This window comes from Arvicola amphibius, chromosome 1 (genome assembly GCF_903992535.2).
Source record: "Arvicola amphibius chromosome 1, mArvAmp1.2, whole genome shotgun sequence".
Lineage (NCBI taxonomy): Eukaryota > Metazoa > Chordata > Mammalia > Rodentia > Cricetidae > Arvicola > Arvicola amphibius.
In genome coordinates this window covers 187,656,837-187,684,419 of record NC_052047.1, presented here as the reverse complement: position 1 = coordinate 187,684,419, position 27,583 = coordinate 187,656,837, and the positions used below count along the sequence as shown (strand labels likewise).

At 45.0% G+C, this 27,583-nt stretch overlaps 1 protein-coding gene across 1 annotated transcript in view; it reads right to left on the bottom strand.

Annotated features, from left to right (window-relative positions):
* Nucleotides 1-12,405, bottom strand: part of Cfap58 (cilia and flagella associated protein 58) — a 104,356-nt gene extending 91,951 nt beyond the window's left edge. The window contains exons 1-3 of the mRNA XM_042054474.1: nucleotides 12,298-12,405; nucleotides 6,182-6,463; nucleotides 3,376-3,524 (exon numbers count right to left, since the gene is read on the bottom strand). Of these exons, the coding sequence (XP_041910408.1) occupies nucleotides 3,376-3,524; nucleotides 6,182-6,463; nucleotides 12,298-12,405 (539 nt within the window). The remainder of the gene's footprint in view (nucleotides 1-3,375; nucleotides 3,525-6,181; nucleotides 6,464-12,297) is intronic.
* Between the last annotated feature and the right edge of the window lie 15,178 nt (nucleotides 12,406-27,583).

Sequence of the window (27,583 nt, the reverse complement as noted above, 5' to 3'; positions counted from 1 at the left end):
TGGCTGAAAGACACTTAAGGGAATGGTCAAACATCCTTAGTCATTAGAGAAATGTAAATAAAAACAACTCCAAGATTCCATCTTACACCTATCAGAATGACCAAACATAAACACTGATGACAGCTTATGCTGGCGAGGATGTAGGGTAAGGGGAATGCTCCTCCATTGCTGGGGGGAGTGCAAACTTGTATAGCTGCTTTGGAAATCAGTATGGCAATTTCTCATAAAATTAGGAAACAATCTACCTCAAGACCCAGCAATACCACTGTTGGGTATATACCCAAAGGATGCTCAATCATACCACAGGACGTGTGCTCAACTATATTCATAGCATTGTTTGTCATAGCCATAACCTAGAAACAACATAAATGTCTCTCAACCAAAGAATGGATAAAGGAGATGTGGTGAATTTACACTATGGAGTACTACACAGCAGAAAAAAATAATGACATCTTGAAATTTGCGGGAAAATGAATGGATCTAGAAAAAGCCATAATGAGAGAGGTAACCCAGATCCAGAATGACAAATATAATATGTACTCACTCATAAGTGGCTTCTAAACATAAAGTAAAGAAAAACCAACCTACAGTCCGCAACCCCAGAGGACCTAGACAACAAAGAGGACCCGAAGAGAGACATAACATGGATCTACATAGGAAGGAGAAAAAAGACAGGATCTCCTGAGTAAACTGGGAGCATGGGGGTCAGGGGAGAGGGGAGAAGGGGAGAATGGGAGAGAGGAGGAAGGGAGGGAAGCAAAAAAAATGTGTAGCTCAATAAAAACAATTTAAAAAAAGAATGCCCAAGGAAGTGCACACCTGCTCCCAGTGTGAGGCACTGTGTGCCCTGCGCTGTGCTAGCTAGACTCTGGCAAGGCTAAGAAAGTTCTGTTCCTTCAGGAGCTTTCAGCTCGAGTGGGTGAGCTTGTCAGAACTTGCTTTTCTGTTGCTAAGACCATGACCAAAGGCAACTTGGGGGCAGAAACCTCTTAGGTCTATCATGAAAAAAAGTCAGGGTGAGATCTCAAGGCAGGATCCTAGACACAGAAACTGCAGAGGGGTGCTGCTTGCTTGCTTGTTCAACATGGCTTGCTCAGGCTGCCTTCTTATACAACCCAGGACCACCTGCCCAGGGATGGTACCACCCACAGTGGCCTGGGCCCTCCAACATCAACCATTCATCAAGAAAATGCCCCACAGACTTGCCTACTGGAAATCTGATGGAAACATTTTCTCAACTGAAGTTCCCAGATGATTTAGTTTGTGTCAAGTGTGTGTGGAGGGGGGGGAGGGGGAATAAACAAACTAATCAGCACAGAAGTCTGTTAGATCCTTTTTGTATGATGTAACCAGGGCCATACTGGAAGTACATGTTGGATTCTGTAGAAACAGAAAATACAGCAATTCTGCCTGCCTGGTCACTAGCATCTGGAGGTGGAGAGGAGGTGGAACAGAAATTCTGATCGTAACAAAGTTTGTTCCCCGTGGGTTTAAGGTTGAAAGGAGTTTGCCAGGGGGAGAATGGAGAAAAGGCATTGTGGGCATGGGGGAGGAGGGGCAATGCTTGTGCAAAGGTGGGAGTCATAAGCCAAGACTGGGGGATGGCCAAGCATGAGACTAGACAAGCAAACTACCCCAGATATTTGAAAGGCTCTGAATGAGATGTTCAGGAATCTGTGCTTTATCCTTTGAGTATGGGTAGCCAAGCAGGGACAGGGACAGGTGATGTGTGCTTCAGAAACATACCTCAGGTTGCATTGATGAATACAGAGGGAGCTGTCTTGCTGTATAGACAGGGAGGCCAATTAGGAGGCAGAGAACAGGGGTGCAGGCCAGGCAGCAGCAGCAGCCACAGGAAGTCAAACCAAGAAGACAAAGATTAAGGGATGAAGGAGTGGCAGGGTAAAAAGCAAGACAATCTTGCCTGGAACCTGAGCAGGTAGGAAAGGGGACGATGGGATTAATCGTGGAGGGTAGGTAAGAGCTGTCGGGATGGGGCAGAGAGGCCAAAGTTCCATTCAACACCAGCTTTAGAGAGACAACTGCATTCTAAACACACATCCTTACACTGCAGATAAGTGTAGCTCATGCCCCTCACCAAAGATACTTTTTTTGTAGCAGACAGAGACCAGTACAGAAAGACACAAGTGGTCAAAATGCAGACAGCAAGTGGCCATGGGATGTCCAAACCCCAACACATCTACAGTGCAACTCTGTACTGAAAGTCCAAGGAAACTTGCAAAAGAGCAAATAGAATTTAAGAGCCAAAGGATGGGGGCATTTGCTTCAAAACAGTGTTTTCTGTTTAAGATAGGGTCACACCCAGGAATTATCAACAGTATGTTTGCCTAAACAAGATCTGAAAAAATGGCAGCACCAGTAGGCGTGCCAACATGGATGGGGAAAATCTCACAAGGCCCCAGCCCTAGAAGAAGAGCTACAGGGGGTAGGGGGATGCTGAGACAGGGAGAATCGTCTTCTCCCCAAGGACAAGCCCCTTGATAGGTTACCAAGGCCAAGTGGTCGGCGCTACACACATCTACATATGAGCAACACTAAATGAACTCAGCAGGTTGCATTTATAAGTTGTGTGTGTGTGTGCATGCACGCTTGTGTGTGTGTATGTGTGTGCAACATCAATAATTAAAGAATAAGAGGCCAAAATAACAGAAAGGTAAACCTAAAACCCCTACTCACTAGTAGGGTTTCTTCTCGAGAAAGGTAGAATGTAATCTTCGGGTAAGACAAAGGGAGTCTTTAAAAGAAAAAGTAGGGGCTGGAGAGATAGATCAGGGGATATGAGAGCTGGCTGCTCCACTAGAAGACCCAGGTTTGAGTCCCAGCACCCACATGGTGGCCCACAACTACCACAATGTAACTCCATTCCCAGGGGATCTGATGTCACTCTCTGGATTCCATGGGTACCAGGCATGCAAGTGGTGAACAGACATCCGTGGAGACAAAGCACCTATACAAATAAAATTTTTAATAATTTACTTTAATTTTATTTTATGTTTATTGGTATGAAGCTATCAGGTCCCAGGGAACTGGCGTTACAGACAGTTGTGAGCTACTTTGTGAGTCCTGGGAAACCCAGGTCCTCTGGAAGAGCAGCCCGTGCTTTTAACTATTGAGCCATCTCTCGGCTCTACAAATAAAGTTTCTTAAATAAATAAATCTTCAAAAATAAACCAGGGCTAGGCAGAAAAACAGTTTTTAGGAACCCCACAAAGGGGAATTTTGCAAAACAGAGAACCTTTTAAGGAGGTGCAGTCCAACCACAGGCTCACGGGTGTCAGCCTGCGCGAGGCCGCTGCACTCTGAAAGGGCCCTGCAGAGGCAAGGTCACACACTCTCAGGAAGGCTTTGACCTACTTGCTATCCTGGTCCATGGACAGTCCAGACCCCTGCTCAACTAGTTTGGTCAGGTTCACTATCTCCTCTTTCAGGGCGAGAATCGTCTCCTTGGCCTTCTGCTCCTTATCGTACGCCGAGTCTACCATCTTCCAGGCCTTTTCAATTTCCTGGTGGGCCAGAGAGTCTCAGTGAGAAACGACAGATGCGACTCCAGATGCGAGCTAAGCCAGCACAGAGAACGGCACTACGACTACGGTGTGACAGTCACTATGGGGAAAGAAGAGTGTGCATTGTACGGTATGCAGGAATTTGGACTAACTAAACTGTCCGGTGTGAGTAGTCCGGAAGAGAACACTAGTCCAAGGAGTGTCTTTCTTTCCTGGTGTCGGGAGTGAGTGTGGCTGCAAGGTTCTACTGAGGCCGAAATTCTTCTGATAAAGAAATTGATAAATTTGAAAATTTTTAAATGAAAGCTTATATGCTTAACAGATTCTTAAAATGGTTCTGTTCCATAAGAGAGGATCATAGATGCAATCCTTAAATTAATACACTGAAAGTAACTCTTGATAATTTTGCAAATAAAACAAATATATTTTAGGCAAGCAGAGGGATCAGAGTTTGAGGCCGACCCGGGCTATATAGTAAGTTCAAGACCAGCCTGAAAATATTTATATACATACACACATACACATATGCACACACACTTATATAACAAACATACACACAACCACACTGTGTGTGTGTGGGGGGGTGTGTGTGTGCTGTTCTCATATCTCAGGTAAGTGCCTAAATGCTTTAGAACATCCCACAAGGTCACTTTTCTTTGCTGGCACTAGGATGTGTACAGCAATCTTAGCAATTCCCAAGCCCAGATCCTCGTCAAATGCACATTAGGCAAGCACTCCACTTCAGCCCTTGGCTGTTTTTAAGAGAAGGAATCTCATTGTGTGCCTCAGGCTGGCCTATTTTCTTATTAACGAATGCTCATGCTCATGGGGAAAAATAAAACCCGTAGCAGGGAACAGAACTGTGACTTCATTACTGTTGTGAAACACAATGTGAAATATTTACACACACACTCAAAGGTGAATTAGCACTGTGCAAATAAAGGAACAGCATAAGCATGTGTCTGCAATAACCTTGAGTTTGTCCTGCCACTGTCCTGTCTTGAAACATTTTAATCAAGTAAAATTTGGGCCCTTCATATAAATAAAAGCCTATAAAGTTTCGATGAAAATACTTAGCTTTTAGGTTGACAAGGGATAAAGTGGTTGGAAGGGAATGAATCTAAGCTTGCTCTTATAGCACACAGAGAGTCCTCTCGTGTAACCACTGCACATCCCTTAGACTCAGTGGAAAATGTCACCTTGTGGGCTCTGTCCTGATGGAGCAACCACATGCACACCTGGGCAACACAAGTAAAGGCTACCTAAATGAGAATATGATTATGGTTTTAGCCAAACCAGTTTTGCCAATTAGATTTTCATCCATTTGTAACATTCATCTCCAGCGCTAAAGTTTATAATAAGGAGTGTTTTTCCAATTATAAAATGAATTAGAGTTTCCTTATATTACTTTTCCATCAAGAAGAAAATGGCAGTAGTGAAAAGAACCATGCTAAAGGAGAGCAATTTCTAAGAAAATGGGTCAGTCATGTCTTGTACTGGTCTTGGAAGTTAATTTGAATCGGGTGACATCTGATTGCATGCTATCAAGGGAATTACCTAAAACATTCATGAATTATTTCCCAGAGCTAGAGATTTAATTGTGAATTAATATATCTCAACCTCTTATGACTTTGAGATCAACAGGGAACATTAATGTTTTATCTTCAATACACTTAAGGATGAAAAACACAGTGTGGAACCAGGCAAACTTCCTCCAGATTTCACAGACCAAATCTTTGGTTCTCCTAAAAAAAAGTTTGGAGAGAAATAAATAAATAAACAAACAATAAATTAAAAAAAAAAAACAAGGAAAAGGACACTGGGAAGAATGAGCATGAACATGAAAATCACTCCCTGAGAACTCACAAAACAATCTCTCCTGGAGCAGAAGAAAGAGTAGAAATGTAAAAAAATTTTTTTAACCAGAGCAGGGCTAGGGTGATAGCTCGTTGGGTGAAGAGCTTGCCACAAAAAACACAATGACCTAAATTGCGGTCTCATTCTACTGGCGGCACAAAGTTCAATCCCGGTGTGAGGAAGGCAGAGGCAGATAGAGCCATGGGGCCAAACCAAGCAGTCAGTCTAGTCTAATCTGGAAGCACCAGGCTGGTGAGAAGCCCTGTCATTCAAAACAAGGTGGGCAACATCTGAGAAACAACTGTAAGTCTCTGGCCTCCACATGAGCACACACATGCCCCTACGTGCACACACACGCACACACACACGCGCACACACACATACACACACACACACACTCGCACACATACACACACACTCGCACACACACATACACACACACTCGCACACACACACACACACGCGCACACACACACACACACACACGCTGTCAGATGCATACTCATCAACAGAACATCCTGAGAGCCCCAGTGCTGCATTTTATCTCTAAGTCTTTTGGCTAACCCTTTATTTTCCAGAAACTCATCAGTTAAAATAAAGTTCTCCATTCGTTTTTGGCATGGTAAGCCTCACCAGGGCCAATTACTTTCTCTCTAAGTAATACTCTTCCCTGGGCTTAATGAATATCTACATTATGTAAATTTTGACCTAACAACTCATGTCTTACCAGTCAGAGAGCTGTCAGTGTAATGGACAGGTGGCGTTTGAAAGTCAAGCTCATCTGCTTCTACATCACTGACCTTCTTGAGAGACGCGATGGTGGTCTGGTCATCCTGAGAAAGCTTCAGGGCGGTGGCTACCTTGGCGGAGTTCACCACAATCTCTGCATTCAGCTCTCTGCATTTGGCCATGAGACGCTTCTCATTGTCGTAAGACTTTCTCATGATAGTGTGAAGTTTCTCATATTCAACCCTGAATTTTTCCAGACTTTTGTCTCCCGAAAGCTCAATGAGAACCTCCTGAAAGTCTCTTTCAATTTCTTCAAACGCAGTTTCCTCCAGCACGAGTTTTTCACCCTTTTCCTGAGAACAAGAGCAAGGGTGTTACCCCATTACTGTCAAGAACTGGCTGCCGGTACCCCAGAGTAATAGCCCCTCACGCACACAAAGCCAAAACCACCAGCCAGCAGAAACATTGAGACTATATGTTGGGAAGTTTTCATCCTCTTCCTCTGATGTAATTATATAGAACGTATGCATACATATATGGCATTATAATTAGTTGATATGAGGTCATGCCCAAGTAAGATAAGTCTTAACTTCAGTAAGATAAGCATCCTTAGCAGATTTGAGCAAAGACAGAGAGAGTGTAAAGACAGCTCACACTAACTCGGTTACAATCCAAAGAAAGCTAAACATTGTCAGCTACTTCCAGAGACTAGGAAGAGACAGGGAAAGATTTCACTCAGGGTCTCAAAGGGAGCATGACTCGCCAACATCTTGACTTTAGACTTCCAGCACTGAGACCTGGGAGACAAAAATTTCTACTGTTTAAAGTCACCTATTTTGGGGTACTTTGCTATGGCTACTCTCTCAAGTGAACAGCTACTTATTAAGTACAACATAGCAGCACTAATAATGATAAAGGTATGGTTAGTGTATTCATTCATTCATTCATTCATTCAACGAATGTTTATTCAGCACCCTCTATAGGACAGTTCTGTGGTGAAGCCTATAAAGGCAACCAAGGTAAGGCACAAATGGTCCACCCGCAGGGTATTTCTGTTTCACTGTAACTGGTCGAGTCTGCCCTGCAGTAACAGAAATATTCAATCCCTGTCATCAAATGCATTCTATGTTCTTTAAGAACACATAAAAAGACTTACTCCCAGCAGCGAGAATAAAGAACATTTTTCATGAAAGAAGTGGTACTCGAGCCACTTGAAGGAAGAAAAGCCTTCTCACGGGGGCTCTAGGGAAAAGATCACTCCCAGCAGATGGCAATGCCTGAGGCGGAGCTCACGGCCACACAAGTACCCGACATGCCCACAGATGAGAAGGATGGCAAGGAGAAGAGATAGGCTGGGAGGTGGAATGACGCACTGAGGTGTATGGATTCGTGTTCTGGCAGCTGCAAAGACCCACTACTGTTGCCCTCTTGTTTAATTGTTGCTGCCTTTTAAGCTACGACTATCCTAGTCAGCATAACCCACAGCTCCACCCCTACCAGTGGTGGTTCAGCTGCATCAGTTGTAGCCTGAGGAAATTTTGTTCCTTCAGGCACCAACTCTTTCAAAGTTATTAATAAGAGAACTTATCTAAACCTCTGTCCTGCTAAAGAACTCAAGATTCAAAGGTTGAGGTAAAATTCTGCTCCCCAGAGAGACTGAATAGCAAGCAGCTCACCTAGCTCACCTCCTCAGAGATTCCCAAGTTCTCATTGCCCCTCCTTAAAAACCCTTCTCCACCTGGCTCCTCCCTACAACTTCCTGTCAGCTAGTTTTTGACTTCCAGCACTGAGACTGCAGCCTCCTGACCGCAGGTGAATTTTATTTATTCAAACACATCTTTGCACCGTTAAACAAATGTTCCAGAGCATAAACAAATGTAACACACCTTAAAATAACATTTTACCACACACCCCAAACTTCTAAGGGTAGATTCAGCCTGCAAGCTTTATTTAGCTTTTCACACTATGCTCTGACAGTCCACACAAAAAGGGCGTAACGTCCACTGCCCACTGCTCATCAAAGACACCAAATGAGGTAATCTTTCATCTCAATAATAATAATATTCTAATCCACCTTGAAGATTCTAAGTAGCCTGGTTTGCCTCTTCTCTCAATGAGCATAGTTTGCGCAGTATGGGGAAGGTTTATTTATAGTCATAGTTTAAAAAAGAAAGGAAAAATGTGTACAGTTAATTAAATCCCTACATGTGACATGAAAGACAAACACCGTGTTTAGAGATTTAAATGTGGCGCCTACAACACTTGGCTTAACAGCTTTAGTACTGTTTTAAACCCAACAGAGGTTTCTTTACTAAAAGCAGATTATTGCACAGAACACGACTCAGCAAAAGCTCGGAGGAGGAAAAGCCATATTTAGCAAATGTGGTGCTACTGTGGCTCCGTCTCACTGACGCAAAACCCGAGTCATCAACACCAGTTCATCACAACAGCGTCTGTGCTCTAACCTTAAAAGTCGTGTGAATGTCAGCATTTGACCAGCAGCCCTAACGATTCGTTTGCACCCAGGTTCTCCCCTGTATGCCCGCAGTTAGTACAAGAATGGGGAAATATCAAAGAAACATTCTAAAGAGACTTTTATGAACAAAAGAGATGTATTTTCATGTTGCCATCTCAAAAAGTATTCTACCCAAGACAAAGGAAAAATAATCTCTTAGCTCTGACCTATGGGCAGTTGGTATCTTCTACACTGTGGCCAAGCGTGATGGGGTGTACTTAAGAAGGATACCGACATGAAGAGACCAGATCGGAGGAACTGTGACGTTCCGTCATTCACCTACAGAGTATCTGCCGTGTATCAGGCAGTGCCCTGGGGTCTGAGGCACAGTCCTTGTAAGGAGGAGAGAGCATTCATGGAGAATAAAGATCAATGAAATATGACAGAGACCACGAGTGGAGGAGGAAACCCTCAAAGCAAACAACAGAGGGTATCAATGAGAGCTAGCTAGAGGAGAGGATGGGAAGCGAGGAGACAGGAAAGAGACTAGGTGGTGGGAGGAGTGATGTAGCCACAGGTTCATGGGTGTCCTGAGAGGAGAGTAATGGCACCTGGGAGTGGGGCCAGTGTGGAAAACAAGGAGTCATAGGGAGCCGTTAACTACAAGAAGGTTACAAAGGAAGACCAGGCATGGAGGAGATGGAAGGGAGGGTGGATGCAGAGGCACAGAGAAGACAGAAGAAATAGGGCAGGGCACGAAGTGGCTAGGAGATGCTGGGACCAGGGCTGCCTTCACGGGTGTGGGTCCATTCAGTCACACGGGATCCAGAAGACTCCTATTTTGGCTAAATTCTCTGCTGTCATGTCTTAAAATTCTTAATAATCTTAACAGAAAGCTTTCCACTTTACTCTGGGCCTCACAAATTATGCAGCTGATTCTGGCTGGAAATTGCGTAATAGGTAAGGTGGGGGTGGGTCCTGATAGATCGAAGGGGAATTTAAGACCAGGAAAGATGAGGACTCTGAACGTCGAGTGATGGCAAGGATGTAGGGCCATTGAAGTTATAAATGAGAGGAGTAATGGACAGACAGGTTACTGAAGGGTGCAGAAATGAACCCTCATCAGTGAGGCTGGAGATGAAGTGTCCTATAATGTGGGTGAGAGATGAAGGCTGCGAGACGTTAACACGGGGTCAATGAGAACACAGGGCAGCGGTGATGGACTGAAGGACCTTGATGGAAGTGTATGAAGCTGGGGAATCAGGGTGTGACAGGTGGACGCGTTAGTCAGCAGGGTGGCAATACGGATGCCAATGAGACATTTTCAATAGCCTCTCTACGCTAACACCCTCAGTTCAGACTGTAGGGTGCAAGTCACGGTCTGGGAATTCGTGAAGGATCGAGGAGTGGGACAGAGCCAAGGGAGAGAAGCGCAAGGGTGCAGACAGAGAGGGTGCTGGTGAGGGGGATCAGAATTAGTGAATGTAACAAAGGATGAGTTTCAGTAAGAGAGACATGACAGGGAGAGGTCGAAGCGAAGAAGCAACAGAGGGGCGCTGACTCCTGACCTCCGTCATCCTGACGCTCTTTGAAGGCGGCCGCAAAGGCTGCCGTGGAGATCAGAAAACCGGGCTGGAGCCTGGAGAAAAGGGGCTGTGTACTGCCCCCAGTGTCTAAAAGGGCGACACGCTTTTTTTGATCGCCAGCCGGGCGCCAAACCCGGCGCTCGGCGCGTCTTCGGTCGCCAGGCAACCGCCACGCCCCCGGCCGCTGAAGCAAGGCAGACGTTCGAAGGGGGCGGAGCCCCGCAGTTCGGTTCGTGGGCAGTGATCTGCAGAGAAATTTGCAAATATATTCTGAAGGGGGTGGAGCCAAGAAAATCTAGGGGCAGTGCCTCTAAGAGACTGAGTGGAGTCCACACACCTAGAAAAAAGGAGACTTGTGTGCACTGCGACTACGAAGAGCTGGGATAATCAGTCTTGTTAGGGAAATGTGGTTTTCTTTCTTTTTTATCGCTAGCCCTTTTCCTAACCCTCAAACTCAATCCCCCAAAGGTTGATCAATAAGTGCCCTTGTAAGCAGCTATGTATGTTTTAATCAATAACATTTTCAGTGTGTTTTTTTAACTTAATATGTTCTTGAACGTTATAAATCGTCTTATATTCTTTTGTTCACTCAGCGTTCTTTTCTAGGGACTATCTTTTTTTGTTTGTTGGTTGGATTTGTTTTGTTGTGTTTCAAGACACGATTTCTCTATGTAGCCCTGGCTGTCCTGAAACTCTGTAGAACAGACTGGCTTCGAACCCACAGAGATCAGCTTGCCTCTGTCTCCTGGGTGCTGGGGTTAAAGGTGTGAACCACCACCACATGGCTTTTAGGATCTACCTTCATCGTGCTTGTGCCCTTTGCTTCTGATGACTGACTGCTTGGAATTTCAAATTGGAGGTTATTTCAAATAACACGCGTTATGCCCTTTCTCAAACATTGTATAAAAAGGCTGCCTCCAGATCACCAATACCACTAGTAATATAGTCATGGCCATTATTGTCTGATGTTCATTTTATAGACCTATATGTAAATTTCCCTAAAAAGATATTGATGAGCACAAGATTGTGCATTGGGGAGTCCAGGGAATATGGCATTAGAACATGTTTGTGTGTCCTTCACAAAGAAATACAGTCAAGGGATCACTAAGGCTAAAACAGAGTCTCTGCTTTCCCTTCACACGTTCCTACGGTAAGTTCCTGCTTCCACCTCCCGCATAACCCACAGGCAGCCAAAGCTGTGCTCTGTAGCCTACTCAGGCACCTGGGAGGCTGTGACTGTGTGACTAAGTGCAGAGTGTGCCTTTTACGTCAGTCTGCCTGAAGGTGGCCTCTGCTTTCCGATGGCAACAGTGTCTGTACGAACTTAGTGGAAGGCAGTCACTTAATGGCACCAAGTGTTGTTAGATTGCGGCCACAAGCACTGCCCTAGCGTGTGCTGTACCACGTGTGTGTTCTGTGTTCCAGATTCAGCACCTCGCTGGTCTGCAGACCTGTAGATTCATAAAGACCCATAAGGCATTTATTTAGCTTTAAACAAGGGCTTTACAAATACGTTCATCTACTTAGCCAGTTTCCTGATTCTGTCAATGGGCTGGAAGAAGCAGGAGCATATTTTTTTGCTTTCGTTTCCACTTTCTCCGCTAGAGAATGTGAGCATTTCTCCATCTGTACACGAGCCCCTTTGGGCTTCCCTTCTGCGTGTCGTCTATTCATAGCCTTTGCCAGCATTTCCTTTCCTTTGTCTTTTCCTTTAAACGTCTTGAGTATTTACTGAAAAAAAAAAAAAGAAAAATAAGCTGTTTACTGGTGGCACATGCCTTTAATCCCAGCACTCAGGAGGCAGAGGCAGGTTGGTCTCCGAGTTCAAAGCCAGCCTGGTTTACAGAGTGAGTTCCAGGACAGCCAGAGTTACACAGAGAAACCCTGTCTCAAAAAAAAAAATAATAATAATAATAAATGACATGGAAAAACATTTTACCTTTATTTATTTGGATGGGTTTTCATGGGCATTAATTTGGGAGATACTTAAACTGGTTTGGTTTTTTGTTGTCAATAGTTGAAGTCTATGTCAATGAGAGGTTTAAAAACTCATCTGCACATCCACCTTTATGACTTGTAAAAATTCTCCATTTGTGTCTGCTTAAACTTTGACTAGTGAGCTAGCTCAGTGGGTAAAGGTGTTTGCCGTCAAGCCTGATAACCTGAAGACAATCTTCAAAAATCCCATGTAGTAGAAGGGGAGGATTGACTCTCCCAGGCTGTCCTCTGACTTCCACATGTCTGCATCTACCATGGGATTCACACATGCACACACACACACACACACACAATGTTAAACATTTGTATTTTGTTCTTTTACTTGGCCTTGGAAAGGACCACTAAGTTGGACTGGAAAGATGGCTCCGGTTAAGAGCACTGACTGCTCTTCCAGAAGATTCAAGTTCAATTTCTAACACCCACATAATTGCTCACAACTGTTTGTAACTCCAGTTCCTGGAATCTGGTACCCTCTGGTCCCTGTGGGCACCAGGCATGTACAGAATGCACAAACAAATGTGGGCAAACACCCATGCACATAAAATAATTTTAAAGGATCATAAGGAGTATGCATGTGGTGTATATACATACACATGCAAAACAATTATACATACACATAAAATTTAAATGGTTTTTAAAGATGCTGGAGGGAGTGAGAGAGTAAGGCAGACGTGGAGCGTGGAGGTTCACGCCTGTAATCAATGCATTTTCAAGAGACTGGGGCAAAAGTATCCGGAGTCTGAGGCCACTCTAGATCACATCGGGGTGTGAAACTCCTCTAGAGTGTTAATATCAGCGTTGGTTATGTGGTGAGATTTTTGTATCTTGCCCACTTTTTCTATGTCTTTCCTTCCTTTTGATTTATGGCACATCTTTGTGAAGGCTGGACAAGAACCAACTGTCAAAGACTGAAAACTCCCATCTTTATGTTTTTATGAAACAATAACCCTAAAGTTTGATACTGTAGCTCTCTGTCTTTTTTTTTCTCCCTTTATTTATTTGTCGGTTTGTTCTTTCTCCTCAATTTGTTCTACAAGCCTGACCATTTTTACCTTCTCACATGCAGTTCTCAACCCCGTCTGCGGTCTACCTTTGTATTTGGTGTGGAATAGTGACTAAGACAGAGCCACCGGCCTTTGCACTCTGTGCTACTACGAAAGAGACAGAAGGGAGCAGGCGCAGCTAATCTGAGCACAGTGCGAAAGGGTTGCTTCCTACACGGCTGCGTAGACTGTGTGGTTATGTCTAGCAACGGACACGCTCCAGCGGATCACAGATGGGGCGTATGTTGGGGTGGACCAACTCATAACTCTATTTCTGGACCTGGGTGGTTGCAAGGTTGCGCAGCCCCCCAGCTCTCCCTCTCCTCACCGCCAGGGTGAGCTCTCTCCAGCATTGCTCCGGGCTAGTTTACCCCGGACAGCAATGAGCAAGTCGTGGGGTCATTTCTGCTTTCATATCTTCAGGGTCGACTCTCCCACACCTACACCATCGGGGCCAGCTCTGCTGTGTCGCCCAGGCGAGGTGCAGGGGCCACTCTGCAGAGTGCTGCAGTTGGTGAGGGGCAGGAACCAGGAACAGCTCTCCCGCTCTTATGACCTCCTCAGAGTCAGCTCTCTCACCTGCCACAAGCAGCGAGGGACAAGGGGACGCAGCTCTCCCCTGCCCAGACGTGGGACCAGATCGCCCATGTTCGCATTCTCAGGGCCTGTTCACCGCACCCCTGTCAATAGGGACAGCTCTGCTGTGCTGCCCAGGCAAGGAGCAGGGACCACTTTCCCGAGTGCTATAGCCGATAAAGGGTAGGGTCATCTCTGTCATCCACCACAGGTGGCAGGGACAAGGGGGAAAAGCACCTTTCCCTTGCCCTCATCACCACGTGGCAGACAAGAAACAAAATGACTTAATTTGGAGAAATTACTTTTAATATTCTCCTACCACCCTTCCTCAGGATGTAGTATTGTCAAATTGTATATCTTAGTTTAGTTTTATTTAAATTGCTGTTTGAGTTTCTGACTTGAGTTTCATTTTTTAAAAATTATTGCATACATTTTGACTTGAAATTATGACAGAATTGCCAGAAATTTTGAAGTGGCCCTAAACAAGATTCTGATTTTTTTTAAACTCCAAATGCATGTTTAGTGGAATCCTCAGTATTCGTGATTAATAAAAATAAAATAGGGACGTGCTCTGAAAAACTCTGAAGGTGTTTTATATCCTTCCCGGGATCAAATGTTAGCTGAGGTTAGGTAAAACTAAGCAAGCATGCCCATCGCATAAGCATGCAGTTTTGATTTTGTCTTTAATATATACTAAAATTAAATGCATACCTCAGAAGCATTTTAAAATAAATTTCTTTATGACTTGTCAGTAAATGTTTGGCATATATGCATACTTTATATACTTATATACCAAGGGTCATGCAAAAATTTCTTGGGGTTATGAGTAGAAAATTTTTAAGAAGTCCTGATTTCAGACATGCCAAGCCCACAGAGAGAACAACCAAATTGAGAAAATATAGATACTGTTATCACAGCATGACTTATGATCTGGGGAAAACAAAGTTCCCAAAGTGGGCAGTCAGGGATCCCCAAGGGAAGTGGGAAGACATGCCACGTGTTCCGCTCATGGAAGTGAAGTGAGGTCCAGACGGACATCAGTAGAAGTGGGGAAATGGACAATAGATGGAAGAATGGACGTTTGAACAACTCAGTTTATGACGATGAAACAAAGTGGTGTCCCATTTTCCGGTCTTGGGAACCGGAGCCACTCTGCTCCCCCGTGTTGTTGCAATAAAAAGGAAGCCACTAGGTGGCACCATAGTACAGAGTCCTCACCGTGCACAGCCTTCCTCAAGGTAGTTCAAACACCTAAGGTAGTTCAGCTTTGAATTTAAACAAGAGTTGCTCAGTTAATCTCTTTCCTCCTTATGCACATTTACTCCTGAACACCTGCTCTATGCCCAGCCTATACGGCATATGGTGAAGAAAAAGTGCGAAAGAGTTCAAGTTCCCTAGATGAACACAAAGAAAACGGAACTATGCATGCCACCCTCCCTCCCAAAGGAATCCTCGGAACAGTCAAAAGGTAGGAGGGCATAGGAAGCTCAGGAGGAGGATGCGAGGATCTGAGGCCCTGGGATCCTTGGACCTTTGACCTTAGTTTCTTAAAGATGTGAAATCTCAAGCTCCCAGGGCTTCTCTGCCTAGAATTTTGAACCAGCTCACTCCCAAGCTGGAATGTTCCAATGTTCCTCTCTTCAGATCCCACATCCCCAGTGAACTCTTCCTGCATGTCCTGTATTCTACATCTTAGACTATCCCATAAAGGTAAGAAATGCTTAGACCGTGTAAATGATTAATACCTGTCTTCTCAAAAGGTAGTTGAACAACAAAGGCCGAAGATCATCATATAAACCTTGCTCAGCCTTGTACTCAGTTGGGTTGGGTTTATGGACTGAATTCTCTCTCCGTCTCTCTCTGTGTGTCTCTGTGTGTCTCTCTGTCTCTCTGCCTCTCTCTCTGTCTCTCTCTCTGTCTCTGTCTCTCTCTCTCTCTCTCTCTCTCTCTCTCTCTCTCTCTCTCACACACACACACACACACCAAATCACATGTTGAAATCCTGACTCCTCAGAGCTGAGAATGAGCTTGTATTTAGAGGCCAGGCCCTTGAAGTCATGATTAAAGTTAAAACAAGATCCTGGGGCGGACCCTTATCCAATCTGACCAGTGTTCCTCTAAGATGAAGCAATCGGCAGTACAAGCAGGGGCATGTGCAGGACAAGAAAGCCAAGGAAGAGGCCTCATGAGATGGCAAACTTGCTGACACCCACATCTTGGACTTCGATTCCCCAGTATTATGAAGGAACAGTTGAGTTTTAGGCCACTAATCTACAGGCCCACTGGTCATCTTAGATGATAGATCAGATTCCTAGCTGACTGGTGTGTAAAGAGTTAGCTCTGGCAAGCTAATGTATCCAGCAATGCTGCACAGTAAGTAACCATTGAGTGAGCGGCTAGTGAAAGAGCTCCCAGATACGGAAGTGAAGGATGTCATGGTACCGTGGGGCACGGGAACTGAGGTTGAACTTTAAGAATAAGGGTAGAAATGTGGGAGAAAATAGAAGGAATCCCAACTGCAGGAAATAGCACGGACACATACCAGGGCAAAACTGAAGAAAAAAAAGCCTCCTGCGAAAAGGGTGGCATCTTGGACTAGGGAGGTAGCTCAGCACTTAAAACCATCACCTAGTTTGGTTTCCAGCACCCATATTCAAGGTGTGCACAATAACCTTTAACTATAGCTCCAGGGAGCTGACGCCTCTGACATTCATGGAGTCCAGCACATATGTACAGAGACACACACATACACATAAATAAAAATAGAAGTTGTCCTTTTAAAAAAAGAAGAGGAGGAAGAAGAAGAAGGAAGAGGAGGAGGAGGAGGAGGAGGAGGAGGAGGAGGAGGAGGAGGAGGAGGAGGAGGAGGAGAAGGAGGAGGAAGTTCAGTCCCTATCAGGGACCAGCAAGCATTGTTGATAAGAGGTAAGGAGTGAAGGGTAGAGAGCTATGGAGCAACAGCCGAGGAGTTGCCACAAAGTCAAGGACCAAAAACAGCCACAGATTAGCCTGTTGTTCTGCAAGCTAACTCAAATATTGGCAATTGCTCTGCAAGCTTCTTGTTTAAACCTGAGTACAAACAGCCTCTTATCAGTGCCCTCCTCGGACTGCTCAGTGTGTGCATAGCACAGCTGTAACAACAGTTTCGTGGAGCGAGTGCTGTCCTCATCAATGACATGGAGCAAGACGATAAAGCAAACCTCCGGAAGAGCAGAACCGCCAACTAGCAACTTCCCAGCGTGAAAGGCAAAGCAATTACATGCCGTAGGAACTCACTCCTCAAGGATCACGGAAGACCTGCATGCCAGGAGGGTGGAGTCTGCACAGTCCACAATCTCCAGACAAATAACTTCCACCACAAAGTGCATGCCTCCCTGAAGCCGGGTGCTCTGGCTTGCTCCATCTGCCTCCCATTGCTGAGTGTGGCCAGGTACCCACAACAGGCCAATTCTGTTACATTTTCATAGGAATTTGTATTTGTGGTCACAAGTTGCCAGTCAAATACTGCTGGAGCCTGGAACTTGACTTGTCAAGGACGGGAGAAGCAGAAAAAGACGGACTTGGGAGAGAAGGAAGAAGAAGAAAAAAATGAAGTCAGGTATGGTGGTTCATACCTGTAATTCTAGCTCTGGGGAAGCTGGAATCACAAATTTGAGGCCAACCTGGGTTACACAACCCAATCACCCAGACCTATAAAAGCAAAACCTTGCTTCGAAGTCTTTTTAAAAAATTATTCAGGGGCTGGAGAGATGGCTCAGTGGTTAAGAGCATTGACTGCTCTTCCAGAGGACCAGGGTTCAATTCCCAGCACCCACATGGCAGCTCACAACTGTATGAAGATCCAGTTGCAGGTGATCTGACACCTTCACATCAATGCATATAAAATAAAGTTAAATAGACCATAAAAACATTTTTAGAAATTATTCAAACAAACAAAACAGAAAAGAAGAAGAGGAAGAAGAGGAGGTGGAGGAAGAAGGAGGAGGAGCAGGAGAAGGAGGAAGAGGAGGAGGAGGAGGAAGGAGGAGGAGCAGGAGGCAGTAGTCCTTCTGTCCATTCAGTTCTTCTTCGTCTTACTCTCCTTCTTCTCTCCCTTCTTCTTCTTCCTCTTCGTCCTCTCCTCCTCCTTCTGCTTCTTCTTCTTCTTCTTCTTCTCCTTCTTCTCCTCCTTCTTCTTCTTTCTTCTTCCTCCCTTCTCCTTCTCCTTCTCCTCTCCTCCTCCTCCTCCTCCTCCTCCTCCTCCTCCTCCTCCTCCTCCTCCTCCTCCTCCTCCTCCTCCTCCTTTCCTCTTCTTCTTCTTCTTCTTCCCCTCCTTCTTCCTTTTTCTCATTGCGCCCACAGGCTCGGGTTCCTGATAGGCCCCAGGGAGACCCTGCAGTGTCTGCTTTTTCCTGGATTCCTGACTGCTGCATCCTCCAACAACATCACTTTCTTTGTTTCAACTGAATAAAAAGCGTTCTCATTGCCTAGGTCCATGATCCACCCTCCGAAAAACACGCCCTGACACGGGTCCTGTTTACGTAGGCATTCTTCCCCACTGCTAGGCTTACTGTCCATGGACTCTAAAACTGCATTTGGGCCCCCAGTGGCACAGTTAGAACCGCTCCAGCCATCATGCCTAACATTTCCCCCAGGCTGTAGGGAAGATTAAAAGCCCATGTGTTACAGAAAATTGTTAGCATTTATCAGCCAACCCCTTGGTCACCTTAGATGACAGAACTGAATCCCAGCTGGCCAGCACTCCCCAAAAGTGGGCACAGAATGTTTTATTCCTTTAATCTCCCCTTTTCCAGCCCACTGCAAACCTAACTTAACATCCTCGGAGCATCTGACATCAGCTCCCAGAGGGTCTCCAGACAAACTCCCCTCTTGGTACCTAAGGAAGCAGTGAAGCTCAGATAGATGGATGGGGAGGATGAGAAGGTCAGGAAGGAGGCGGCAGCTGGGGAAAAAAATAGCTCTTGCTACCTCCAGAAAAGGAGAGAGTCTCTGTAACCAGGACAGGTCACCTGTCTGGAATGTGACTGGCTTCCCAGCAGCTGTTCTCACTCAGGTGAGGAGACCCTGGGGCACAACTGGTTCGGCCAGCTTATTCAAACGCATGCATCTTGCTCAAGAGGCCAAAGTTGTAGGCTGTGTTCTTACTGGACTGGGAAGGACTCACACAAACCAACTGGCCAAGTTGGTTAGAAAGGCTGGTGGCACCCCACAAAATATACACACCATAAATAAATAAACAAACACTTTTAAGCTAACACTTGGCTAGTTCTGAAGCTGGGTCAAGTCCTACTATCCCCCGAAAGGGCTGTACTTTCAAACATCTCCAGACTTTTCCATTTGGTTCCTGTTCTAGATGGTTTTATAGCAACTTGACACAAACTCATCATAGAGGAGGGAGCCTCAAGTGATAAATGCCTATGTAAGGGGCTGGAGAGATGGCTCAGAGGTTAAGAGTATTGACTGCTCTTCCAAAGGTCTTGAGTTCAATTCCCAGCAACCACATGGTGGCTCACAACCATCTGTAATGAGGTCTGGTGCCCTCTTCTGGCCTGTAGGCATACACGCAGACAGAATATTGTATACATAATAAATAAATAAATAAATAAATAAATAAATAAATAAATAAATTTTTTTAAAAAAAAATACCTACATAAGATCCAAATTGTAAAGCATTTTCTCAATTGGTGATCCATGGGGGAGGGCCTAACCCACTGTGGGTGGTACCATCTCTGAGCTGGTGGGCCTGGATTCTATAAGAAAGCAGGCTGCCTGCCCATGGCCTGTGTTAGCACAGGGGGTCAACTCAACCATACTGTGTTGAACAAGCCCCACCCTTCACTGGCCCTAGGACAGCTGAGAGTGTGGGTTGGGTCTGCCATCTCATTCCAGATTTAGCACAATGCTAAGTATAGAGTAGTTGCTATCTGTGGAATGAATGGATGAATGAATGAATGAATGAGGGAATGAAGGTTTTCCTCAACTTCCAGCATACTGACTTGTACCATCTTCAAGCAAAATCTACAGAGGGAGAAATGAATGCCTCATAACCAGAAATAATCTTGCTGAAAACCAACCGCCCATCAGTTCTTTCCCACCCCAAGCAGGGCACTTTATGAACATTCAACACATACAAACCAGAACATTTTCATAACAGAAGTGTGAGCTAGAAGGATAGTTTCTTTTAAGGTTTTTTTCAAAGTGCAGATCTTGATGTGCGGCTTGAATTTTTTGAAGAGCGAGGGACTCTCAACATCTCTATCACCCCCTCCTCCTTCTGAAAGGTTTGGAAAACATAGAAATGGGGATAAAAAGATTATAAGAGCCACTAAGTCAGAGAGAACTGGGGTGAAGCAATGTCTTCTAGACATGCAGGGACCAGTGCACAGCAGCTGTGGCTGCCTGTACAGATCTGTACCACATCAAGTCAGTGAGTACTCTATCATAAACAGGGGAGGGGCTAATAGGGCCCCACTCCAACTGAGGAGGTTTTGGCTGTGAAAGCAATGTTCAACTCTGTGACTCATGGTAGGTTGTCCATGCTCCAGTGGACGGCTGTCGTCAATGCTCTGGTGGACAACTGTACACCTGGGCAGTGTTCTGGTGGATGGCTGTACACCTGTGCAGTGCTCCAGTGGACATCTGTACACCCATTCAGTGCTCCAGTGGATGGCTGTACATCAATGCAGTGCTCCAATGGATAGCTATACACCCATGCAGTGCTCCAGTGGACATCTGTACACCTGTGCAGTGCTCCTGTGGATGGCTGTACACCCACACAGTGCTCCAGTGGACGGTTGTACACCTATGCAGTGTTCCAGTGGATGGCTGTACAGCCATGCAGTGCTCCAGTGGACATCTATACACCCGTGCAGTGCTCCAGTGGATGACTGTACACCCACGCAGTGCTCTGGTGGACGTCTGTACACCCATTCAGTGCTCCAATGGACATCTGTACACCCGTGCAGTGCTCCAATGGATGGCTGTACATCCATGCAGTGCTCCAGTGGACGTCTGTACACCTGTACAGTGCTCTGGTGGATGGCTGTACACCCACACAGTGCTCCGGTGGACATCTGTACACCCATTCAGTGCTCCAATGGATGGCTGTACATCCATGCAGTGATCCAGTGGATGACTGTATATCCAGGCAGTGCTCTGGTGGACATCTGTACACCCGTGCAGTGCTCCAGCAGATAGCTGTACACCCATGTAGTGCTCCAGTGGATTGCTCTGCTCCCCTGCTCTGCTCCAATGGATGGCTGTACACCCGTGCAGTTCTCCGGTGGACAGCTGTACACCCATGCACATGCCAGCAGTGGGTAACAAAGAAGAAAAAGGAAGAAGAAGAGGAAGCATAAAGTCCAGAGGAAGAGATGCTGGTGAGGTCTGGATGTGATCCAAATGCTTGTAATTAATATATGAAACTACTAAAAATATTTAATAAAAGTAAGAGGAAGAGATATAAAGAAAAAAGAGAGGACTATCACCCTAACTCACTCTTATCTAGCATGCATGCTGTCAAAATAATTGCAAATGGCTCAAATCATCAACTTCCCCAAAAAAGAAAACTAAAAATGAAAAGAAGAAAATCAAAGCAAAAATGAATAAAATATACAAAGCAAAGTCTTTTAAAACATGTCTTTCTGTTATACTTACCTTGTGGAATGCCCTGAGCTGTAAAGTTAAAAAAAATATTTTAAGTTTGAAAGCTCTTTGTCTAACTATTGGAATCTGATTCTTCTGGTGGCTTGACTAAGAATGGTCTCCATAGGCTCATATGTTTGACTGCTTGGTCCGCGGTTGGTGGAACTGTTTGGGAAGATTGGGAGGTTGGAGGTGTATCACTAGAAGCAGGCTTTGAGGTTTTAAGCTCACAGTTACCAGTTTGCTCTTTCCATCGTATGCTTGTGGATCAAGGTGTAAGCTCTCAGCTCCTGCTGCAGCACCATGCCTGCCCGACTGCTGCCATGCTCCCTGCCATGATGATCATGAACTCCAACCCTCTGAAACTGTGAGTCCCAATCTTTCTTCTATATGTTGCCTTGGTCATGATGGCTCATCACAGCAATAAAAACGTAACTGGAGGGGGTGGAGAGATGGCTCAGAGGTTAAGAGCACTGACTGCTCTTCCAGAGGTCCTGAGTTCAATTCCCAGCAACCACATGGTGGCTCACAACCATCTGTACTGAGATCTGGCACCCTCCTCTGGCTTGCAGGCATACATCGAGGCAGAGTGTTGTATACATAATAAATAAATAAATCTTTTTTTAAAAAAAAAAAAAGTAACTAGGACAAGTCTAGTGTGTCTTCAATAAAAAGCAATAAAAAGATCCAGTGTAGTGGTTCTAGCAGAGACTCTGGAGTGTCTGGCTGGCTGAAGCCCTAGCTGTCATTCTATTAGCTGTGTGACCTTGAGTCATTTAATCACTCTAAGCCTTAATTTCTTCAATTGTTAAATAAAGATTTAATGCTCTCTACTACATCAAAGTCTGAGGACATTTTGATGAGTCACGCAGAATAGTTAGAGTAATGCCTAACCCTAACCAGTCACTGGTATGAAAACAGCAACGGATCTATCCGTGAGTAGCAGGCTTAGCTTCTCCAGCCTTGTGGTCCTCAGCAGGCCCTCTGCCTCTGAGAGTGGTTTCCTGGAGCTGACTTAGGAAAGAAACAGCCGAAAAGAAGTCATCCATCTCGTCGAACTGACACCTTTGAGGTCTCAGCAAAATAGCATGTTCCAGGAGACATCCTGTGCGTGAACTTGCTGTTATCTCTCAGAACTCCAGGCAGAGTGGAATCCAGGGTGGTGAGGGAGGGAGACCATCATGCAAAGTGCCCTTTCCCCTCCATGGGCCCTGTAACAGCTCCTGCAGCTTCCTGTCTCCCCCACGGTTGAGCGTTTTCCTCCGCAGTTTGGGATCATCACAGCTGGGGGTGAACAGGAAGTCTGTCCGCATGCATTCAATTATTTTAAAATTCCAGTTATCTTGATTTTGGAATGGAAAGCGAAGCTGCCCCACAGTTAGCCCCATGTTTGTCACAAGTCACCTGTCACTGTGGAATTTGGAACTTCGTCTCACACCTAGGGGCATGAAAAACTTATGCCCACTCACGCATGCAAGCACACACACACACACACACACACACACACACACACCAGAATGCTAGGCAACACTGCAATGAACTGTTCACAAAGACACTAAAAATGGTTAATATAAGCGTTCTGTTCAGGGCATCCGAAGGCTCTACAGAGTTCCTTGAACACTCGTGTTTTGGGCTGTACCCCTCCCAGTAGCCGGGACATGGAAAGAGATGAGATGCCCATCAACAGAGGGATGGAAGAAGAGCGCATGCGGAGTGCATACACTAGGAATTCCATGCAGCCTCACGTTTGCGGGAAAATGGATGCGACTGGAAATCATTAGGTGAAGCAAAATAAACCAGATTCAGAAAGAAAAAAATAACACATTTTCTTTCTCATGTGTAGAACCTAGATTTAAGCTCCTCACCCCTCAGCTGCATGTGTAGGACCTGTGAGTGCAAAGGGGAGAGGAAAGGAAGAGGGCGGGGAGACTAAGGGAGAGAGACTAAGGAATGCAGGAGCTTGAAAGCAAGAGAGGAGGGGGAAGGGAACTAGCAGGAGGAAGAGGAGGGACGAAAGAGAACTGAGGGTGGATGGCACAGAACCTCAATACAATGATACAGTGTATACAAGTGTCCTGAGAAACCCCTTTTCTCTATATGCCAATCAAAAGTCAATTTAATAATGTTTTGTCCAGCCTCGTTCATTACAAAAATGCATATTGAGACATTGAAATAGCCTTCTTAAATCAATAAAATGAACAAATTAATAATGATGATAAAAAGAAAAATACCAGTGGAAACTGGGCCTGGTGTCGCAGGTCTGCCATCCCAGGTGACAGAGAGAAGGAAAATGAGTTCCAGGCTAGCCTGGGCTACATAGTGAGTCTCCTTGGGAGGGCAGGAAGGAATGCTCAAAAGGATGTGGGGAGACAGGCAATCTTATACTGTACTGACAAAGGGATAAGCTGGTGCAGTCCTGAAGTATCAGCCAAAACAGTAAAAACACACAAGCTTTGCCAGCCTTGAAGCAACCAAGACTGAGCCAAAGCAGCCAGCTGTATACAAGCTTCTTACTTGAGAGAAACAGACTCCTCATTTGGGTAAAGGTTTTCTAGTCCTAAACACATAAAACAACAGTTATGCAGTGTGTTACTTACTGACAAAATACTCCTTTTAAAATTCATGGTGTGTGTGTGTGTGTGTGTGTGTGTGTGTATGTGTGTGTGTGCAGTATGCACATGTGCACCTGAACTCTACTCCTCGGAATTATGAAACAAGCACACTTAACACTCTAGCCCCCTCCAATCTAAAGCAGTCTCAATTTAAAAAGCTGAAAGCCTGTGTTTGGTGACACAGGCCTGAAATTCAAACCCTCAAAAGGCCATGGCAAGAGGGTTCTCAGTTCCAGCCTAGGCTATGCAGGACACATGGAGAGTGGGAGGTGGGAAGGGAGGGAGGGACAGAGGGAGGGATGAAAGGGGGCATTCCTCTGGTTCGGAGCCTGAGGATTTCTAGCACGTATGTTGCTGATGGTCTGGGAGCTGAACGCCAGCCTTTGTTTTATTCATGTTGCAGGAGTATTTGTTTATCTTTGGAAGCTGAATTCCAAGGACTGTTTAACTTTTGTTGTGAGTTTTCAATTCTTCTCTTGCGATCTGTTTGTGCTGTAAGTTGCTGAGGTTCTGTTTGCTAATGTTTTATTTAAGATTTATTTTAATTTTATTTTATTCTATGTGTATGAATATGTCTGTGAGCATGTATTTCTGTGTACCATGTCTGTATGATACCCAGGGAAGCCAGAAGAGTGCATTGGATCCTCAGATGGTTGTGAGCTGCCATGTCGATGCTGGGAATCGAACCTGGGTCCTTTGCAAAGGCAGTGCTTCTCTTACTCACTGAAGTTGTCTCCCCAGCTCTTGTTTAGGATTTCTGACACAGAACCATAAATGAAATTATTACTTTCTTTCTTTTCCTTTTCTGTGGATTATTTCATTTTTATGTCATTTTATACCTTAAAAATGATTTGAGATTATAATACAACTTCAACATTTCCCCCTTCCCTTCCTCCCTCTAAATCCTCCCACATATCCCTCCTGACTCTCCTTAAAATCCATGGCCTCTTCTTTCATTAATTGTTATTACACACACACAAACACATACATGCATGCATGCATACATACATACTTGCATACCATTTGGTACTGGACAAACACATGATGTGCTCGTCTAACATATGTCTACTGTCTTAACGGGAAAACATCCAATCATTGAAGTTTTTAAGTGTAAATACTGAATTTCCTTGAGCATTTGTATCTTTTCCAACTTATTTATGTTCTCCTCTACATTCTGACTATGGCTGCCACATTCTCCCAGGACTGGAGATCCCACCAAGGCTCTGAGAAGATGCTCTGTCACGTAGCTATATATAGCCTTAGGCAGTGGGGACACTTTATACTCCTTTTCTTGGGTTTTCCTGTTATCTCAAGGACTTTCAGGGCTAATGCTCCCATTTATAGGTCTATAAACTTATAAATCTCATGAGATTCATTTCCTAATTTGGTTTGTAATTTCCTTTATATTTTCAAAAATTGTTTTCTCATTTGGGTGTGGTTCTGGATATTGGAATTAGGGCCATTAAACTACATATCCAATCCTCTAAACAAAACAGAACAAAACAAATCCATTACTTATTTTGAGACATAGTTTTGATAAGTTACATGAATTGACCTGCGCTGACCAGGTAGGCCTTGAACTTGCCATCTCATGGAATTAGAGGCCTGAACCATATGGTGTGCCTGGGTCCTGACTTCTTAAGCTCATGTGCAGTGGGCATTATTTATTTTGCTAAGTATCAGAATGAACAATTGAGTTTTACATTTGCCTATGACAGACCATGGAGATTTAGGACTTTGAAACCAGCTTTTATATTCTTCACTTCAGGACTGACTCTCTCTTTCCCTCTCTCTCCCCACCCCCTCTCTCTTCTTTCTCTCTCCTTCCCTGCCCCCCCCCCATGAGAAGTGTATCTCACATTCATGCAAGGTATAAGGTGTTTGATTTGTATGGGGACTGTCCTAGCTATGGTTACTATTGCTGTGATGAAACACCATGACCAAAAACAAGCTGGGGAGGAAAGGGTCTGTTCAGCTTACACCTGCACTTTGTAGTCCATCATTGGAGAAAGTCAGAATGGGTCGCAGACAGGGCAGGAACCTGGGGGCAGGGGCTGATGCAAAGGCCATTGATGGGTGCTGCTTACTGGCTTGCTCTCCAATCAGCCTGCTCTCTAACAGAACCCAGGATCACCAGCCTAGAGATAACACACAATGGCTGCCCCCACCCCATCAATCACTCATTAAGGAAATGCCCTACAGGCTTGTCTACAGCTCCACGTTACAGAGGCACTTTCTCAGCGGAGGTTCTCTCCTCTCAGATGACTTTAGCGTGTGTCAGGTTGATGTGAACTATCAACACCTCGACAATCTTGTTGGTTTGGCTTTGTTTTATTTTGAAACAAGGTCTTGTTGTGCGCCCTCCTTGTGTGATCCAGGATGGCTTTGAACTCATGATCATCTATCTCAGGCTCCTGGGGATAATAGGCATACACCACTTTGTTTTGTTTTGGTTTTTATTAGTCCGGGCCCCAGACAAACCACACACTTCCTTCCTTAACCAATACCAGTGGGAGGGGAATTTTTCCATCCTTACATTAAAGAGCTTCCCCAATATTCCAGCCTTGAGCAAACACCCTAATCCTAAAATTCTGTCTTTCTAGAATTCAAGACTTGTATGGGTCCTAACCATATCACCCCCATCCCTAAGGGGTCTCCAACCCAGGCAAGAATTCTGGGAGGCATTGCCTTTCTTAAGACCTGAAGACTGAACACATAATTAGGAACAGGAGTGTGTGTGTGTTTTGTGTGTGTGTGTGTGTGTGTGTGTGTGTGTGAGAGAGAGAGAGAGAGAGAAAGAGAGAGAGAGAGAGAGAGAGAGAGAGAGAGAGAGAGAGAGAGACTGGGTGTGAGAATAAGTTTGTGTGTGTATGTGAGAAAGACAGAGAGAGAGAGAGAGAGAGAGAGAGAGAGAGAAACTGGGTGGGTGTGAGAGTGTGTATGAATGTCTGTGTGTGTGTGTGTGTGTGTGTGTGTGTAAGGAATTCAGTGTGGCACGAGTGAGCTATATGCTCGGGGACATGAAAAGAGGACAGCTTGTGAAGGGCTTGCATGCAGATTAGGATAATGGACCTATCTAGTCCTGAAAATAGACAGGAGCACTAAAGGGAGACTGGGGTAAAATCATCAGGTTCAAAAGGTGAACAAATTTAATAAATGATTCTTATATTAATAAGTATATGCAGCTTGCTAGAAATTACTGAAATAGATTTTTCAGGCAGATGGCAATCCCAGAGTGCATTGGAGCACTAACCTTGACATTCCAAGCATAACACTGACCTCAGCCAAAGGACTGCCTTCAGTGCAGGGACAGACACTTCCCCCACCGATTCTGGGTGTCCTGTCCATTGAACTTAGAGACGTTTTTGGAAATACACAGCTCTTTTGAGAATCCCCAAAGCTCCTCTCCCCTCACTTGCCCCCAACTCTGCAGTAAGGCTCCCCCACACCAGGAAAGGGTTCTGAGCAGCAGTCAGCCAAAGACTGAACATAAAAGTGCCCCGGGCTAAGAGCCAGAGGGTCTATATTTAGAACATTTTCCTCATCGCCTGTTTATCCG